At 30.6% G+C, this 19,946-nt stretch overlaps 2 protein-coding genes across 3 annotated transcripts; one reads left to right on the top strand and one right to left on the bottom strand.

Moving 5' to 3' along the window:
• Window positions 1-2,552: 2,552 nt before the first annotated feature.
• Window positions 2,553-5,176, bottom strand: LOC115697767 (uncharacterized). Of its 2 annotated transcripts, XM_030624891.2 has the most exons (4): window positions 4,715-5,168; window positions 4,382-4,528; window positions 3,789-3,866; window positions 2,561-3,102 (listed from the first exon to the last, which is right to left on the bottom strand). In XM_030624891.2, exons 1-4 carry the CDS (start codon window positions 5,015-5,017, stop codon window positions 2,878-2,880), a joined length of 753 nt encoding a protein of 250 aa, XP_030480751.2. In that variant the 5' UTR covers window positions 5,018-5,168; the 3' UTR covers window positions 2,561-2,877. The 2 variants fall into 2 exon arrangements, with proteins under 2 accessions (XP_030480752.2, XP_030480751.2); XM_030624892.2 differs by lacking the exon at window positions 3,789-3,866 and having other exon boundaries at window positions 2,553-3,102; window positions 4,715-5,176.
• Window positions 5,177-8,992: 3,816 nt separating this feature from the next.
• Window positions 8,993-12,399, top strand: LOC115697771 (uncharacterized). The gene is made up of 4 exons (XM_030624896.2): window positions 8,993-9,857; window positions 10,412-10,558; window positions 11,062-11,148; window positions 12,142-12,399. Exons 1-4 carry the CDS (start codon window positions 9,210-9,212, stop codon window positions 12,235-12,237), a joined length of 978 nt encoding a protein of 325 aa, XP_030480756.2. The 5' UTR covers window positions 8,993-9,209; the 3' UTR covers window positions 12,238-12,399.
• The last annotated feature ends 7,547 nt before the right edge of the window (window positions 12,400-19,946 follow it).

Genomic DNA, 19,946 nt, shown 5'->3' with positions numbered 1-19,946 from the left:
AAAAATTCTATATTGAATAGACATTGCAATGTTATATAATATGAGGTGTACAAAAATTAAAGCTTAAAAGGCTTTTGGAGTTGCGAAGGGGTCATAGTATCATAGATCGGACACTAAGAACAAGGTAATTGCTTTGTTATGTGTTATAGTATTATACTATTAAAGGAATATATTTGTTTTTGTTTGTTTTTATAATCTTTTTAATAATCTTTCATAATTGTTTTCAGTGCAGGGTATATATATATATATATTATTATCTTGGTTGTGTTTTAATATATTTGTTTTTGCATTGAAAATATATATTTATTGTTCCATTTCTTTTTTATGAAACATGGTATATGGCCACTCAGGATTTAAAGTGAAAAGAGCATAATTTTTTTTATAAGGTAAGGGCCGCAAAAGTAAAAAAAAATACTTCTGGTGGGTGTTCATCGAGATTCTCGACAACCAATAATAAGAGCTGTATGAAGTATTTAATGAAAATTAGAAGTGAAATTTTTTACGTAGTTAGGATATTAATGAGCCTTAATGCACGAGTCATTGTATTTATGAGAGTATTTATTACAAAATTCTTTCTTGGTCGATCCCCATTTCTGTTTATCATTAGAGTATTTATAGGCTCATAATGCACTACTACAATGTAGACCTTTAGAGGCTGTTTTTTCACCCCTATTTATAAAAAGGGAAGCTAAAAGGTGTGAAAATACCCGCTTTGTTTGAAATTGACATTTAGAGGTAGTTTTTTGATAAAAACCGTAGGTATAAAATTGCACTATACCATTTAGAGGCGGTTGGAAAATAAAGCAGGCTGGGTTTTAGGGGTAACCCCTATGGCGTCGGTTCCTACATAAAAACTGACGGCATAGGGTACACGATAATTTGACACGTGTACCCTATGCCGTCGGTTCTTATGTAGGAACCGACGCCATAGGGTTTTATAAGGAAACCCTCGCGTCTCATTTCCTCACTTTCTTCCTCACTCGAACAAACACAACATCCCAGCCAAAACCAGAGAGCTCGAAACCCTCGCCGGCCACCGCCTCCACCACCCATTTCTCAACCATTTGAGCCCATTTTTTTTTTAAAAAAAAAATCTTCCATTTTCGATACTTAATCACATACACCTAAAAAGTTTTCATTTTTTACCCTCTTTGTGTGTCATCCGAACCCAAATAAAAAATTTTGGGTTTAAAATCCGACCACCATTTTTGGTGGAGAAAAACATTGAATCTCAACCGCCTTTAAGGTATAAATATAGTTTCTATTCATTTTTATAATGTACATTGTTTTATTTTTGGTTTTTGTAAATTATTTTTTGGGTTTTTTAATTTTATTAGTAATTTTGTTGTGTTGTATGTGTATATATAGTGCCCGGATTTTTTAAGGAATCGCTCGTCCGATTGCGGTTATTAGGTAAAAATTTAAACCTCAATATATAGTATATATATATATATTTGTATATTTTATTGAATATGTGTGTATATAATGTGTGTATATATTGTGTGTATATAGTGTGTGTATATTTTTTATGTAAATACAATTTGTAATTGTATTGTATATATTCTTTGTAATGTATATATAATTGAATTAGTGTGGGCTATAATTCTTTTTTTTGAGATAATAGTGTGAGATATAATTGATTATATATATGTATGTATAATTTAGTAACTAAGTAACTTGTTACTATTTTTAATAACTAGTTATAAGTAATGAAATAATTAATTTTGCAATTTCGTTGTATTTCTTCATATTGTAGGTTCGGCATAATTTAATTACACCATACTATTGTTGTTGTGTTCAATTACACCATACTTGGTACAATGTCCCAAATCTAATTTAGGGCATAATTGCCTATGTTATGATGGGTTTTAGGCTGTCTGTAGGTATTTTGTGGGATATGATTTATCCCATATTATGACTTGACGGCTCATTTACACATCCGTCGATTGATGTATCGGGGCTCGTGTAATCATCGAATGATGGGTTTAAACCCTTAAACACGCTTGTTAGGGTAAGGCGTTTGATGTTTTTTCCCATGCTGCATTAAATGCATATACAATGTCTTGGTCCTTGAGTGACACGTTATCTTTCACTACTCCTCCTGTACCGTCCTCCGAATATACTTTACTTGCGAAGAGGGACAGACGAGGGATGCTTGCGGTCTAGCTGGATACTTATGGAGATTACTAATCTTTCATTATCCTTTGAAATGAAGGACTCCGAGAATAATTAGGGAGACCTATCTTGTGGCGTAGGTCTTAGTATCACCTCGCTTTCTCTTGAACTGCCATGTATTTTGGGAGAAATTTTAAGTAACAATTTGAACTCTTGACCTCTATCTATCCTTTTTATAATCTTGCTTAACTATTACATCAAAGATAATATTATATCTATAGATCATTTTTATCATTATTATCCTACACAATTTTAATTTTAATTTTATCTTACATAATGTTCTTTATCACTAAAGTTTATATTTTCATTGTTAATTATTTACATATATATTTTTATTCTTATCCCGTTAATACTCTTTTAATTAATTCTTTGTGCCCCCATTAATAATTATGGCTGGCTATTGTTATTTAATTGATAATTTTAATATGTTCTTGAAATTCCAAATTTAATTCTCTATATAGGCACACTTTTAATATAGTTCTAAAAAAATTAAGAAGCTAGTGGGATAGAAATCAAACCCTAAATCTTGTTGCAGACTTAATTAATCTACCATTACACTATAAATACAATTTTATTGAATTTGTTATTATTTATTATTATTATATATACTACTAATAATATTATTTTACAATTTAGGGCATTGGGTATTCAAGACGCGCACTTTGCTCGTTGGCCTTACGTACCTTAAGACCGACCCTTGTTTCATGTTGTTTTACGTAAAAGTGCCTTATTGATGTCGTAGAGAAGCTGCTTAACAACATTTTGAAACTCTTGAAAACTAGTAGTGATTTTAAAGATCCCAGTCTCTTCCATGCTTTCTCTAAACATGGGTTGGAAACTAAACTCACTTCTTAAATCGACAAACTTCTTCCAATACTTTTCTGCTTCTTCCTTTTTTGCTGGTTCCAAAGCCATGATAATAATAGCCTACACACATTTATTTACATTATTTACGAAAATATATAGATATATAAATATGATATTTTCAATTTAAGGTGTGTTTGGAAAGTGAGAAGGGAATTGAAATTGAGTGTAATTATACAGTTTTTACGTGTTTGTCTGATCATATAATTACACTAGAGAGATAAATAAAAAACCTCAATTATACTCTCCAATTCTCATACTATCTACATTGTGTAATTATTAAAATCTTTCAATTTTAAATATTAAGTATTAAAAATTATCATTTTTTTTTGTATAATTACTAACTATTTTTTCAAACAAGACAGTACGAATACATAAATACTAATCAATATCTCATATCTAAACACACATTACACATTGTATATTAAAATGTAGTGTAATTACTAACTTAATAATTACACAATTATTTCCAAACACAAATAATATTTTGTGAGAAGAGATTTGTATTAATAATTATCTAGTATAATTAGTTTGCGAAGTAACATTAATAATTATATAATTAATTTTTTTTACGTCTTGTAACCAACATATAATCTATATATTGTTAAGGAAAAATACAATATTATCCTATTTATTTAAATGCTATATGTTATTATTTTTAAAAATATATCCTATTAACTAATGTAGTAATTTAAATTATAATGTAATTTTAATATTATTATTAATTAATTGTTATAATATAAAAATACCAGGTATAGTGGACGACGAGCATCAGTGACATTTTCATCATACAAGCATTTGCACTTTTTTGCATCTTCATACTCACCCTGGAATTTTTATAATTATTATTACATTAAGAAAAAAAAAACATATTAAAACTGTTATATATATATACACATTTTTTTACAAGAAAATAATTAAATAATATATATGTTACAAAATTACAAACAAAAAGTATTAATTATCTCTACACTAATTTATTTTTCTTTTTAAGTTGTGGACTATGCCTTCCATGATATTGAAATGGCTCATCATGCGATCTTTTAGTTATTGTTATAATTTTAAAAAAATTTTAATGTTCTTTGTTTATGAAATATGGGTTATAAGTCTTTTGAAAATTAATTCTCACTACTTAGTACTAACAAATTTGAATGGAAAATTTTATATTTGCATGGATCTTCATACACTACAGGAAAAAAATAAGTTTCTGGAGGAACGACATTTGTCGTTTCTCAATCGTTTCAATAAGCTTTTTGGAACGCCTAATAATTTATCCTAGAAAGTACGTATTAGGAACGATTTTAATATCGTTCCTAACATTAAAATAAATAAATTAGCATACCTTGTAAATGAGCATTTCGACTAGTAATATCTCAATTTCATAGGCTTCATGCATTCTTTTGTTTTTTTGGGCCTTTTGTAATTCTTCTTTCAATGTTCTTATTGCATATTCTTCTTTTCCTCTCATTTCTAACTTTGACATGGCCTCCTTTTTCATCAAAATTAAACATATATACACAAATTAAACTGACCTCCTAATTATGTATCTAATAAAATCAAAGTAACACTAATCTAATACGTATAATTTCTTAAAAAAATTCTATAATATGTATCATATATACCAGGCAATATTCTAGTACTACATATATTTTCATATAAATTTTCCTTTACTCACCGCTAGTTCGCGAAAATTGGGCCTTTCTTCCGAAATCTTAAGTTTAAACTCGCAATCAGCTAACCCTAGCTTATTTACATCGGCTCGAGCTTCGTGGTAATCAACCAATCTCTTTAAGGCGAGTTCACCACCATGGAGGAGTGCGAGCGATGTTGATCTCTTAAAAATCGGTTTCTTTTTGGCTTTCCAAGAGGTTAGGGCAGCGAAAGCCACCGCACCAAAGATCACAAATGGTGTTGTCTTAGCTACCACCATGGCTGCACTTTTTATCTTTTGTATGTAATTAGAAGAATTGTCAGCCATTATAATTTGTGATTGTTGTGAATAGAGAGGAGGAAAAGGTTTTGGTATTAATTTGTGATTTGTTAAAGTATTTTCGTTAGGATGATATAATTATATATATAAATAGGGTTTTTTTTCTCTTTCTTTTGTTGGGAATCCATTAAAAAATAAAAATAAATTTAATAATTTATAATATTGTGGTCGAAATTTTGGAGATGAAGGAAGGTATATAGCTCATTATTGTGAACAATAATATATTACCTAAAAATGAAGGAAGGTACATATGTAAACAGATTTGAGAGACTTGGGAAACAAAATTGAGTTTATTCCATCAAACATGTATATATATTCTCTTGTAGACTTTGTATTTGGAGTAAAGAAATTTCTCAATGCTAAACTTTTGCACGAATCTACTATATATGCATGTCATGTACGTGTATAAGGAAATTTCGATATACTTATACTTTGATAAGATGGAAAGTATATTTTAACTACTTCATTCCTAATAAAGTATACTTTGATGGGACACTTTATACTTATAGACTAGTTAGGGTGGTATTAAGGAATAGTTTCACAAAAATGGAGACGAAACAGAATAACGTCCGATCTTGTTTTTAGATTGAGTGGAAAAGGAATATAGGAAGTTTGTTCTGTTCCTCTTTGCATCTCTATGATGGGTAATCTCCATAAAAAAGAGGCAACTTTCCTGTAGTTTGTAATTGGAGGTAACTGTTAAGATATTTTCTCAAAAATTATTGGGCTAACTCAACTTAATAAAACCGGTTTGCTATAGGAGAGGATTGTCTTGATCTTATTAGGTCGAACTTGAGAGACTTTAATAAAAGGAGACCCTATAATTAGACTGGCCCCTCATCGAAGAGTTTAGTTAGCTGGAATGTTTATAATTTTGTTTCAACCGTTACAAGAAATGTCACTTTTATCAGCACAGTTCGCTACTGCGTGGTAAAAGTAACTTTTACCAGAGCATTTCGCAAACTGAACTGGCAAGAAGGTCAAAGTTTTACCAGCACACATTTGTAGTGACTAAAATCTAACTTTTACCAGTGCATTTAGGCGCTGGGAAAATTTATTTTTGCCAGCACTTTTCATTTTGTGCTGGCAAATGTTCTAATACCAACGTTAATTTGTCAATCCTTTTTGCCAACACGTCAGAAGTAAATTTCATTTTACCAGCGCAATATCAAACTTTTGCCAGCACATTTTTGTACTGGCAAAAGTAATATTTCTCGTAGTGAACTAACTAAACCTATGCAAAATATATATCACTTTTAAACACGCGAGGGGTTGAATTGGCAAGTGATTTTTTTTTTACTTTTTGGAAGATAAATCTTCTCAATCATCATTTCACTTGTGCTTTACCTTCTAAGACAATTTTTAATGGTAGATATAAAAGTTGTGCTATATTTAGCATAAAAAATAATATTATGATATATTTGCATCAATTTTTAATATTGTCATTCAAAATTTAATGTTTTTAATAAAATATAAAAAATAATAATAATTTTATCATTACTTTTATTGTGTAAAGTAATAAGAAAATAATATAAATAATCCAATATCATTTAATGCTATAACTAAACATGCTAATAAAATAATATAAATGACATTATAAAATAATATAATCCTTGTCTTCTGGTCCTTGATCCTCTACGTCTTCCCCGAGGTCGTCTAGTTGGCTAGGAGGGGCATCGCTGTGCACAGCCTTTGCAGCCGCTGCTTCGCGCTCCAATTCAGTGTTTCTCCGATTTGACTCACCTTGTCGTTGTCAGAGTTATCTATTTTCTAGTTACACTAATAAAATGTATCTAGTGGGACATAGGCATCCTCACTTCGTCTTTCTGAATTCCACCCAAAGTTTGTTTAAATTCTCCATCATTTCCTCTCTGAGAGCAAGGAGTATCAATTGTGTTTGTCCTATGGAAATTCTAATGTTCTTTCCCTGGATGCTGAGTTTTTTCTCGTGGTTGATTATCTTCGTTTCAAGGAGTATCGTCTGCCATAGATGTAAAGTTCGAATATGTTTCAAGGAGGATATTTTTTGAGTTTTTTTTTTTCTTACAGGGCTCTCAATAAAAGCATCAAACTATGTACAGATTTTTGTTAATTAACAAATAAGTCTTTTTGTAATAAATGAACTCAAGATTGAAATATATAATAAAAGAAATAATAATAATAAATAATAAGAGGATTTTAACATAGTTTTAAAGTTAATTCTTCAAATTCTACGAGTCCATCTTATTCTGAGATTTTATAAAGTGTGTACATAATACAATAAAAAGATTGGTATAATTCTCTCTTTCTCAAATTGATCGCCCCTTTTTTATTCCCTAGGTTCTATCCCTATTTATTGGACTTTTAGAGTGATAGTTCTTCTCTTGGGATCTTTTTCTTGTAACCGTTCATAAAATATGGACAATCCTCACATTTCACATTTACATCGCATGAGATAATAGTAAATAACTGCTTATAATTGCTCTTTAGCTTTATTTGTAAGCGGTTATACTGACTATGTCTTATTTTTCTCGCAATACAAGCAATCTCCTCAAGACGCTTTATTCTGTAGAGGGTTGTCAGCGCCTAAGTATATTTTAAGTAATACTTCTCGCGTTCTTCTATAAATATATTGAGTGAAATAAATGCGAGATGCTAGTCACAGTATGACAATTATGTGATGAATCATGTTGGGAATGTTGTCTTTAGTCTTTCAACATACTCACGAGTATGTGGGTCAATGAGCTGCAAGCTCTTTGAATAATTTATTATCTACCCTTTCCAAGCAGTCAATCTGTAGTGTATTTTGTGTATCCTGAGATGGACTTTATTTGTTTGTTGTTCATCTTGTTGGTTTTATATATCCATTAGCAATTATTATTCATAACTTACCCTTATCTTTAAAGGGTGAGTTCGAATATTTCTACCATCTATATTTTTTAAGGCAAGTTTATTAAATATATTTATTACTTTATAACATGAGGTAGTTTACTTTCTAGCTTCTTTACACGTATCAACACCATATTGTTGTTCGAAATATGGGTATAACATATAGTACACTCAGTGTTTTAGTACATGATTCCTCTATCTATTTCGATATTAACTGGAGAACTTTCTAATTCAAATATCTTTTTTTATGATCATAATATTTTTTTTACTTATAATTATACTTATTTTATTGTGTTCATTTTATGATTATTGATTTGTTTTTTATGAAATTTTTTATAAATGAATTAAAGTTCAGTCTAATATGATGATTATTAATAAAACAAGTGGAGAATAAAATAAAATTAATATAAATAAGAAAACTGTTAATAATAAGAATTTAAAATTAACTTTTTTGAAAAATAAAATTAATAATTTTGTCAAAAAAGTATAATTTATTTTTGTCTAAGGCATTGTTCAAGCTTCGCCTACGGCCTTGTACAAACTTGAGACGACCCCGAATTATACACCAAACATAATTTTTATCCAATTGTGAAAATCTTATCAATGAATTAATTAAATCTTAAAAGAAAGTAATACAAAATCATATATGAATTTGGGTAAATAGCGGCATAACTCAAAATTTAAAGTTTGTAAGTGATATAAACTCAATATTTATTTTTAGCGGCATAACTAATGTTTGTAAAACTGTAATTTTTTTTTTTAATTTCGTCAGCATAGACTGTTATTATCTTAAATTGATATCTTATTATTTATTACTAAATAAATCTGAATTATATATAAAGCACACAATTTTGTATGAAAGAGAGTGGTGTGGGATGTATGTATGCAAAGCCTAATTTATAAGTTGGGAATTATGTGTATCACGTTTCTACTATATCTACAATATGTAATTTTCACTACTCAGATTGGAATAAAACTTTTCAGTACTTTTCCACTGAAAAAACACTCATAAATTAAAATTAAAGAATAATTAAAATTACAGCTTAAGCCCCAGAAAATTCCTTAGCCAATTGCTTAAACTAGCTGGTCTTTCTTTATCGAAAGCAAACTAATAATAGTGAAACAAATCATATAAAAGTACTGATTCCTTACTTCCCTACATCATTTTTTATGTATATATTGTCCCTATATAGCCAATAACAATATATATTTATATATATAAACACTATATCTGCCCTTTTGTTAATGATCTAATATATAAATATATATGTAAGAACCCTTTTGTCTTAAAAAATAATCAAATTGCTCCAATATGGATCATGCCCTAATTTTCAACCCTTGTCAAAATTCGCATTTTCATATCAAACCCTTGACTCGTTTCAATTCTAATACTCAAAATACAAAACTGTCCAATTCAAAACCACATGATCAATTGTTGTTTTTGAGACCAAAACACAAAACCCTAGCTCATGATCATCAACTTCTCAACACCACTACAACTACTACTCATCAAGCTCGTCATCATGGGAGATTTTCTCTATCCGCATTACCATCATCATCAGATCATGATGATCACGATGATGATGATGAAGGTAATAATAATGGCGAAAAAATAGCCAAAAGTAATAACTTGAGAGGTAGTGGAGTTGGTGCAACCTTGGCTTTAAGTTATGTTCTTGGGATCTTGTGTTGTGGATCCATGATTGTTGTGATGAGACCTCAAAATGCCTTTGCTTCTTTTTATAACCGTTTTCTATCTAGATCATCGTCGACGTCGTCGTCTAGGGATCAGGTAGCACCACGGATGATGGATGAAGGTATAATCACTCCGATAAGTGGTAAGAATACTTTGACAACATTCTTGCAAGAGGTTCTTTTCTTGACCTCTAACCCTAAGGCCCTTGTCATGCCTTATAACATTCCTGCAATTGGGTCCAATGAAGAAGTTGTAGCTCTTAAGGTAAAATTATTAATATATTAATTCCTTATTATAACGTTTTTTTTCTTTAGAAAATCAGAAGATATGTATTTCTTTAATTATTTTCTTTTACAAAATAATTTAATATGTTATGCTTTGGTAAATATCATATTTTATTTTATTTTATAGTCACTTTGCATAGTAATTTTATTTATTTTGGAAACATAGGACAATGCACCGTACGTATATATAATTGGTATATATACTAACTAAGTTATGTGATTTAATCTACCATTATTTTGTATATACTAAGGACTTAGATTATGATATATTCAAAATTTAAAGTGAAAGGAGCATCATTTTTTTTTTTTTGTAAGTGAGGGGGGCAAAAATACTTTTTGTGGAATTTTAATCTTGATCTGTATTATATGAAATCTAGCTTAATTATTATATTAAAATTAATATTATATCTATGAATATTATTTTTTATTACATATGTCCTAATTAACTAAAATACAGTTTTAATATCAACTATATTTATATTTATACAATACATATATAATATAATATTTAATAATTACAATGTAATATTTCAGAAAAAAGCAATTGAGCTAATTAAAGTTGGAAAAAGAGAAGAAGCCTTGAATTTACTGAGCAAGAAACGTGAAGATATTATAAGAGACAAACTATCACAAGAAAAATACTTTATCGAAATGGCAATAATAGAAGTTCTTATTATTCTGGTAACATCTCTCCCTCTATATATAACTAAAATTATTGGTTTTAATTTCCATAATTAATGAACTAAAATTAATTGAAAATTTTATAAGAAAAAGTGTATATTTTAATTGTATATTTACTAACAAATTATAATTAAAACTTTATAAAATATATTACATATTAGTTATTACGTACAATAAATATTTAATTATCTTTTGCTTAGAATATTGTCTTTTTTATTATTAATTATTTTCTTACTCAATATAATAATTATTACTTTTGTTTTTTAATGATTTTATTTTATTATTATAAGAACATTAGGAATTTATTATCTATCCCTCCATGTATATATATCTTTAATTAATTTATGTGTCTTAAGTTATATTTTAATTTAGAATAATAATTGTAGAACATTTAATTGAATTGCACATATGTATTCTTACAACAAAAAATATATTATATACATAAAATCTGATTTTTAATTGTGTAATAAATTATATATATATCTATTTATATATATTTATAGGGGGAATATGAGAAAGCTTTGCAATTGAGGTATTTAGATGATGGCGATAACATCGAATCAGATAGAGTTCAACGTGATTTTTACAAGGTAATTATTTCATTCATTTCTCACTTTCATGAAAAACTATATATCTTAATACTTAATTAAAAATCAAATAAATCAAATCTATATATATACCAAGAAAATAATTAAATAAATAATATAAAACAATAAATGAATCGTGAACGAATACTTTTTAAAACAAACAAAAAAAATATAGATTCTAGCTAGATCATCTCAATAATGAGTTAACTTAAACTTTTTAATTAAATATAAATTCATAGCATATATGTGGTGGTACACTAAAATTCTAAAATATATTAAAAAAAAATATGAGTGTTATAGGATTTGAATTGATGACTTGAATAATATATCATCAACCTCAACTAACTAAACTATAAATATTTATGGTTTACAATACACTTAAATTTTATTTAAATAAAATGATTTATTTCACAAAAACATAAAAATAACAAAAAAATTACAAAAATACGATTTAAAGAATTTTAAACATTTTTACGATTTTTTTGATTTTATTTACATAAAATAAAGTCTTTTTATGTTGTAATCTTGTTAATTTATTGTTGATTTTTTGTTATCTGTATGCTATTTTTTGTTGTTATTTTGATTTTTTTTTTTCATGTTACTTAAATGTAGTTTTCTTGTTGATTTTATGTTGTTTTCGTGTTATTTTTTTGGAAAACTTTAAAAATATATAAAAAAAAAATATTCTTTGAACGTAGAAATGTAAATATTTTACAAAAAATAGTGTCTTATGTAATTATTCCTAAATAAAAATCTAATAAATTTTTTTATTTTTTTTTATTTTGGATCCTAGACACGACTAGCCTGCCGATCCTTAGGGTCGGCCTTGTCTATACACTACTTTTGATATCTGAATATTTATTATCTTAATATTTCAAATAATTATAATATATATTATAAAATATTATAATTATTCGAATATTAGTTATTCTTGATTAAAATATTTATCTTAACTTATTTTTGTTTGATAAATAATATATATATATATATATATAGGCCATTATATACACCATGACAGGCCAAAAAGACGAAGCAAGCAAGTTCTGGCAAGACTTTGAGGAGCGTTTCTCAGGCAGTGGCCCCTTCTCATGACCACTATATATATTCATACTCATGATCAATATTATTATCTATTGTAAAACTTTATGATAAATATGCATCACTTTTGTTTAGCTGCAACAATTTTATGTTCCATATATGTGAAACATTTTATTTAACTATATATGTTATTGTTATATGCTATATGCTAACTAATTTTTAAAATACAACTCAAAATAATTAGTTGCACACATGTAAAAAAAAATAAAAAATTACTACATGTGCAACTGATTGTTTAAATCTTATTTTTAACACTGTGAAATTTTTTTGAAAACTGGTGAAATGCATGCTATAATTATAATAATATATAGTCAAAAAATGAATTATGATATCTCCTAAGTTTATTAAGAGTTGAATATCATACTTGCATCACATTACAATAGGTTGGGCTCCTAACTATTTCATTTGGCACAATTCATTGATGTTAGTTGTAGGAAGCCATACTGAGTCCTTTTTAATCCCATATAAATCTTGGCTGACATCAAAGTGGATTGTTGTCGATTGCGGCCATATATATATATTGACCAACTTAAAAAAAATATTGATTATCGAAGTCCTTCGTGGTGCAATGTAACATAGTTCCACCTTGTTTACTCGGCCTCTCTGATTTTTTTGAGGATGTGTTTGAGGAAAGAGTAAATCTTCAGGGACTTGTCTATTTTCACTCACAATTGCTTCTTCTGCATTTGGTTATTGGGGGTGTTGCATCTATATGAAAGAAAACAATTAGTTTAGAATTTATTTATCAATAAACATAATAAGTTAAGGGAACTAATTAAAACATGCAAACTCTATTTCGACTGGAGTAATGTAGTTCTTCGACCATGCCACATAAAGTCCTATAGCATGACCTACAGTGCTGTATTCTTGGTGAACGACAAGACACAAATTATATTTTCCACATAGATTTCTTCGATGAAAACTCGACGATAATCCTTGTAGAGGTAATCAAAATTCTAGACTGAGAATTCGCCATTCTTCAAACATTACACCTTCACCAAGAACCCCCAAGCAACTTTCAATGATAACCCATTGGGCTCCAACCAAACATGCATCCAACATGGATATCTCTGTAGTTCTAAATAATAAATAAAAAAGGATTAATACAACTTGTAATTTGACCATATTTATAATTTAGTATTAGACAAATTCATAAACTAATAACAAGATTACCTTTCTGAACTACCATCAATATGTGGCGGTAGAGCTAGTGGAGCGAATATCTTATCAGCATGTAGTGTACTCGATTGTAGTGGAGCAGAGACATGGACATCATCACTTTGTGATTGTTCTTCGGGAGCAGAGATAATGTTAGCAGGGGCTGGTTCGTTTGATTCTCCAACACCCGAACCAGATGCATGTGATGTACCTGCAACACCACTATGTTGGGAACGAACTATACACAAGAGTTTAGCCATATGCTTTTTAAGCTGCCTATTACTTTCCTCTATCTCACGGAGTCACTTATTCATATTTGACAATACCCTCGTTGCCCTCATCATTCTTTCTCCTTGTAGGGCGTGGCATGTGGAAAAAATGAGTTTGTGATTTGTGTGACACCATAGCCCAAGCCTCGGACCCGACTATCATGCTCATATGTCCTAAGGCCGGGCCATGGTCAAGACGTTATTCATCCCTTCCACACTTAGTGTTCCTTATTCGACTTGCTTTCACAATTCATCCTACAAACATAATAAATAAATAGAGTTAGAAATAAATTATGAAACAAAAAAATATAAATGCCATTATACTTTAAACTTACAATTCATTGGGCAACATTCGCTTTAATATTTTCAAAAGCTGGAAAATCATTAATGGCCCACAATAATATAGCCTTAAGATTGAATTCTTCATTTTTAAAGGTATCGTATGCAGGAACACCCTCATGCCACAATTGACTCAAATCATCAACTAGAGGGGATAAGTACACATCAATGTGATTACCAGGTTGTGAAGGGTCAGATATCAACAGTGTGAGCATAGTGAACTTCTTCTTCATTATCAACCAAGGCGGCAAATTATACATCATAAGCAAAACTGACCAGCAATTATACTTACTGCTAAGGGTAGTATGTGGATTGATTTTGTCCGCAGATAGACCAAGACAGATATTTCTAGGTTCATTGACAAATTTAGGCCGCCTAGCATTGATTGTTATCTAAGTGGGGGAGTCAGCTGGATGTCTCATCTTACCATCTAGTTTTCTATCGCTAGCATGTCAGGTAAAATTTTTAGCATGAGGTAATGGTGGTAAGTACCATAATACCTTTGCAGGGACACCAACCTCTATCTCGTCATAATTATTTTTCTTTTGCCACCTAGACTCACCGCATGTGGGACACATCATTGCATCCACAAACCTCTTACACTATATGACGCAATTGTTAGAACATGCATGTATATTTTCGTATTTCATACCTAAGGAAGATAATGTCTTCTTTGCCTCGTAGAAAGACAAAGACATCACATTACCGTTGGGTAATAACTCTACTAGGAAAGCTAGTAAATTTGTAAAACTTTTATCACTCCACCCGTATTTCGCTTTTATATTGTATAATCTAAAAAGCGTAGACAATTTAGTAAACATATTACAATTAAGGAAAATAGGCTTCTCAACATCCTCTACAAAATTTTAAAATTTTAATGGATCGATATTTGATTCAAATTGTGCATCTCCTATCATTTCTGGAATGTGATAATTTTCATAATCCAATTAACACCCTTAACCTTTTTAAACTTAGACATTTCCTCATCAAGAACACTAATCTTTTCCCCGTGGTGAGACCTTAAAACTATTGTCTATTCTGTTCCTAAAAAAATACTCATTTATCTTAGTAATATTCATACCTCCCATAGTATCACATTTAAGATAAGGACAAGGAACCAACTTTAGATTTTTGCATGCATCTGACCAAAATTAAAAAAAAAAAAAAAGTTAGTCAACACCTTCCTTATATTCTGCTGATAATCTATTCACACTCATCTGATTTCTATCCATTTCGAAACTTCATAAAAAACAAAAAAAAAAACTTTATTCAATTATTGTTTGAATATATGTTTTAATTAATTACCACACATATAAATTTAACTAATTAAGATCTCACATTTTTAATTTAAATTTTATGTATTTTTCATGAAATTTATCCCAATTCTATCAAAATTTCGACAACATAATGACTGTACTCAGATGTTCTCAAAAATTTCAAACATGCAAAGAACAAGAAACAAAACACGCAAAATAATACAAAACTAACAAAATAACATTAACAATACAAAAATTATCCACTTATTCGACCGCAGTACATGTATATTCGCAGAACCTATAGATGAATATCTAAAATATTCAAATTCCACTAAATAAAGAATTTTAAAGTTTTAGTGATTACCTTATGTAGAAGATAATGAATCGAATTGTGTATGTATTTCATAGAATAGTACATATTTATATACAAAGCTAGGAGACTAAATGGGAAACTACTAAATACAAATAGGAAACTACTTAAATACAAGTTACCCTAATTTCTTGACAACTAATATTCTAACACTCCCCTTCAAGCTGGAGCATAGATGTTAATCATGCGCAGCTTGTTACAAAGATAATCAACTCGCACCCCATTCAAAGCCTTTGTAAAAATATCTCCTAGTTGTTCTCCGGTCTTCACATATCCTGTGGAGATTAGACCTTGTTGAATTTTCTCACGAACAAAATGACTATCAATCTCAATGTGCTTAGTTCGCTCGTGAAACACACGATTTGAGGCAATATGAAGAGCAGCTTGATCATCACACCACAATTTTGCTGGAATAGAAGTCTTAAATTCAAATTCAATCAAAAGCTAATAAATCCATATTAGCTCACACACAGATCGTGCCACAGCCCTATATTCTGATTCAGCACTGGATCTAGACACAACATTTTGTTTCTTACTCTTCCAAGAAATCAGATTGCCCCCAACGAATACACAACATCATGAAGTGGATCGTCTGTCTACCTTAGAGCCTGCCCAATCTGCATCAGAGAAACACTCAATCTGGGTATATCCATGATCCTTGTAAACAATACCTCGTCCCGGTACTCCTTTCAAATAACATAAAATTTGCTCTAGTGCTGCCCAATGATGAATTGTTGGAGAAGACATAAACTGACTAATGACACTAATTGGGAATGCAATATCTGGATGAGTCACAGTTAGATAATTCAACTTTCCAACCAATCTGCGATATTTCTCAGGATCTTCAAATGGTTCCCCATCACGTGTAAGATGCACTGCTAGATTCATTGGAGCATTACAAGGTTTTGCTCCTACTTTTCCTGTCTCAGTTAACAAATCAAGTATATACTTCTTTTGAGATAGAAAAATACCTTGTTTACTCCGAGTAACTTCAATACCCAAGAAATACTTAAGCTCCCCTAAATCTTTCGTGTGAAACTAGGTATATGAATGAAAGACTTAAGGGATGAGATGCCTTCAGTATCATTTCCAGTAATAACTATGTCATCAACATACACCACTAACAAAATGATACCAGCAGCTAATCTTTTATAAAACATAGAATGATCTGACTTACTTTTTAACAAACCGAATTTCTCAACAGTTTGACTAAATTTACCAAACCAAGCATGAGGGCTTTCTTCAATCCATATAAAGATTTGCGAAGACGACAAACTTGCTCTAACTCCCCCTGAGCAATAAACCCAGGAGGTTGCTCCATATACACTTCTTCCTCAAGATCTCCATGAAGAAAAGCATTTTTAATATCAAGCTGATGCAAATGCCAATGATGAGTAGCTGCCATGGAAATGAACAGTCGAAGAGATGTGAGTTTAGCAATAGGAGAAAGGTATCACAATAGCACACTCCATAGGTTTGAGCATAACCCTTGGCAACAAGACTGGCCTTTAAGCGAGCAATTGTTCCATCTTGATTGAATTTAACCGTAAACACCCATTTGCACCCTATGGCCTATTTTCCTAAAGGTAAGTTAACCAAGACCCAAGTACCATTTGCAACTAAAGCATTCATCTTTTCTATCATTGTAGCAAGCGAACCAGGATGAGACATTGCTTCACGAACAGTTTTAAGAATTGTGACAGAATCAAGAGAAGCAATAAAAGAGCAAGAAGAAGAGGAGAGATGATTATAAGAAACAAAAGAAGAAATAGGAAAAGTACATTGGTGTTCACCTTTACGTAGTGCAATGGGAAGATCATCTTTGATTTTCGGATCTGATGAAGAAGATGCAGGTGCAGGACATGAAACAGGAGGTGGAGGAGGTGCACGCCTGGTGTACACTATAGGAGGCCTAGGAAGTGGTGGAGGTGGTGGAAGTGGTGGAGGTGTAGGCATTGTGGGAGCTATGACCGAGGCAGGTGAAGGAACAAGAGACTCGTCAGAACATTGATCAGGTGTATTTTTTCGTTCGGCTACATCATTTTTAGATGGAGTATCAACACAGGAAGTTTCATGAAGCATGCCATTTTGAGCCATATAAGATTGAAATAAACCAAATTTATACTCTTTTGCATTATCACTTCTCAAAGTACGAATAGACACATTAAAATGATTTTGAATTTCAGCACAAAAGGCACAAAAAATAGAGAACAATTCAAAATGATTCTTCATTAAAAAAAACCAAGTGACACGAGAATAATCATCCATAAAAGTAACAAAATAACGAAAACCAAGTTTAGACAAGATGGAAGAGGGACACCAAACATCAGAATGGACTAATTCAAAAGAAATACTAGCACGTTTATGGACTCTAGGACTTGAACTAAGGCGATGATGTTTAGCAAATTGACATGATGCACAATCTAACGAAGACAACTTACTATATTGTGGACAAAGCTTTTTAAGCAGAGGAAGAGATGGGTGGCCCAACCTACAATGTGCCTTGAAGGGGTATTGTACACCAGAACAAGCAATTGATTTAGGTATTGGTGTATCAAGAATGTAAAGTCCTCCAGATTCATGTCCTTTACCAATAATTTGCTTCATCATAAGATCCTAAAATACGCAATGATCAGAATAAAAAAAAATACAACAGTTAAGATCACGAGTAAGTTGACTAATAGAGATCAAATTAAAATAAATATTAGGTAAATGTAAGACGGACGACAAAGGAAGCATTGGAGTAGGAGTAATTCTACCAGACCCAAGAACACGAGATGGTGACCCATCAGCTAACGTAACACTAGAAGTGGAAGCGTGGGGTTGAAGATTAGAAAAGAAGCTAGAATTACCTGTCATATGATCTGTAGCACCAGAATCAATGATCCATTTGGAAGACGAGGAAAGGAGACACGAATTTTGTTTACCTAAATCAGCAATAGTAGTGATAGAAGAAGATGAATACTTAAGAGACTCTTGAAACTGTAAGAATTTGGCATATTCATCTGTAGAACCAAGAATTGGTCTACCAAAAGCCATTACAAATATGTTCGTTCCACCAAACTTCTCATGCACAAATCAGTGAAGCGTATAACACATATTTAATTGAAATGGACAACGAAACCACAGGGGAGGTCGAGGAGAACAATGAGCCTATAAATTGGTGGCCTGGAACATTGCCACGCGCCGGCGCATGGGAGTCGAGGCGGTGGAGATGGTCGGCGCGTGGGGCCCACGCGCGGTGATTCTGACTGCCGAACTTTGGGGTTTTGCAGATCGACGAGTGGGTAATCCGTCTATGTGGGCGGTGAGAAAGAACTCACACTCTAACTAGGGTTTTTGAAAAAAAATGAAACCCTAAACTCAAACCCTAATCTTTTTTTTTATGAACCCTAATTTGGAGTTTCGAATTTCAAATCACAATTCTAAGTATGGCTCTGATACCATGTAAAGGATAATGAATCGAATTGTGTATGTATTTCATAGAATAGTATATATTTATATACAAAGCTAGGAGACTAAATGGGAAACTACTATATACAAATAGGAAACTACTAAAATACAGGTTACCCTAATTTCTTGACAACTAATATTCTAACACCTTTATTCTCGATAATTTGGAACCGTCAGAATGGGTAATGGTTTAAAACACTTCATAAGAGTGTTATAAAGATTGCTTTAGTGTGATGATAAGGGCATTTTAGTAGTTTTTCTATTTTTTTACATATGTTGAACTAATAGAATTCCTTAGAAGTTTTTTACTTATTTTATGACTGATTTATTTAGAATAAGACAAAGAATAATTAGACTTTATCCTCACAAAACCTAAATCGTTAAACCTCTCTCTCTCTCTCTCTCTCTCTCTCTCTCTCTCTCTTACCTTCGGCCATAAGAAAACAAGAAAACTAAAAATTTTCCTGCTAATTCAGATCAAAGCAAGAAGCTTTGAGCAAGATTTTAGATAGCTAGTGAAGAGATAATCCAAGGTAAGCTCTAACTTCATCTTTTATATAAAATTCTATAGAAAATTAGTTTGAATATACAATATTAAGTTTAGCTTTTGTTTGTGCTTAGGATGTTTAGGGGTTGTATTCTCAAATTATTTTGAGTTGTTTGAGACTGGTTTGATTGATTTTTAGTGGTTGTGTGGTGTGTTGAGAAAATTTAAATTTTTAAACCTTGCTCAACAATGGCATGTTTTAATTCATGAGTGCCTTTATTTTGTATTTTTCATTTGTGTTATGTTTGATTTGGGGTAGAATTGAGCTTGGATGGAGTTTTTGTGCTTTTTTGCAGAAAAACAGTCCACCT

The sequence above is a fragment of the Cannabis sativa genome, chromosome 7, assembly GCF_029168945.1.
Source record: "Cannabis sativa cultivar Pink pepper isolate KNU-18-1 chromosome 7, ASM2916894v1, whole genome shotgun sequence".
In the NCBI taxonomy this organism is placed as follows: domain Eukaryota; kingdom Viridiplantae; phylum Streptophyta; class Magnoliopsida; order Rosales; family Cannabaceae; genus Cannabis; species Cannabis sativa.
The sequence above is the reverse complement of the archived record's forward strand: the minus strand, read 5'-3'. Positions and strand labels throughout refer to the sequence as shown.

Excerpts from the sequence above, each read along its gene's own strand:
- LOC115697767 (XM_030624891.2), bottom strand. The coding sequence starts at position 5,017 with ATGGCTGACAATTCTTCTAATTACATACAAAAGATAAAAAGTGCAGCC. Across the intron at positions 4,529-4,714 it reads CCAATTTTCGCGAACTAGCG|GAGGCCATGTCAAAGTTAGA; the intron begins GTGAGTAAAGGA and ends TTGATGAAAAAG. Across the intron at positions 3,103-3,788 it reads CTCGTCGTCCACTATACCTG|GCTATTATTATCATGGCTTT; the intron begins GTATTTTTATAT and ends AAATGTGTGTAG.
- LOC115697771 (XM_030624896.2), top strand. The coding sequence starts at position 9,210 with ATGGATCATGCCCTAATTTTCAACCCTTGTCAAAATTCGCATTTTCAT. Across the intron at positions 10,559-11,061 it reads TAGAAGTTCTTATTATTCTG|GGGGAATATGAGAAAGCTTT; the intron begins GTAACATCTCTC and ends ATATATTTATAG. Across the intron at positions 11,149-12,141 it reads TTCAACGTGATTTTTACAAG|GCCATTATATACACCATGAC; the intron begins GTAATTATTTCA and ends ATATATATATAG.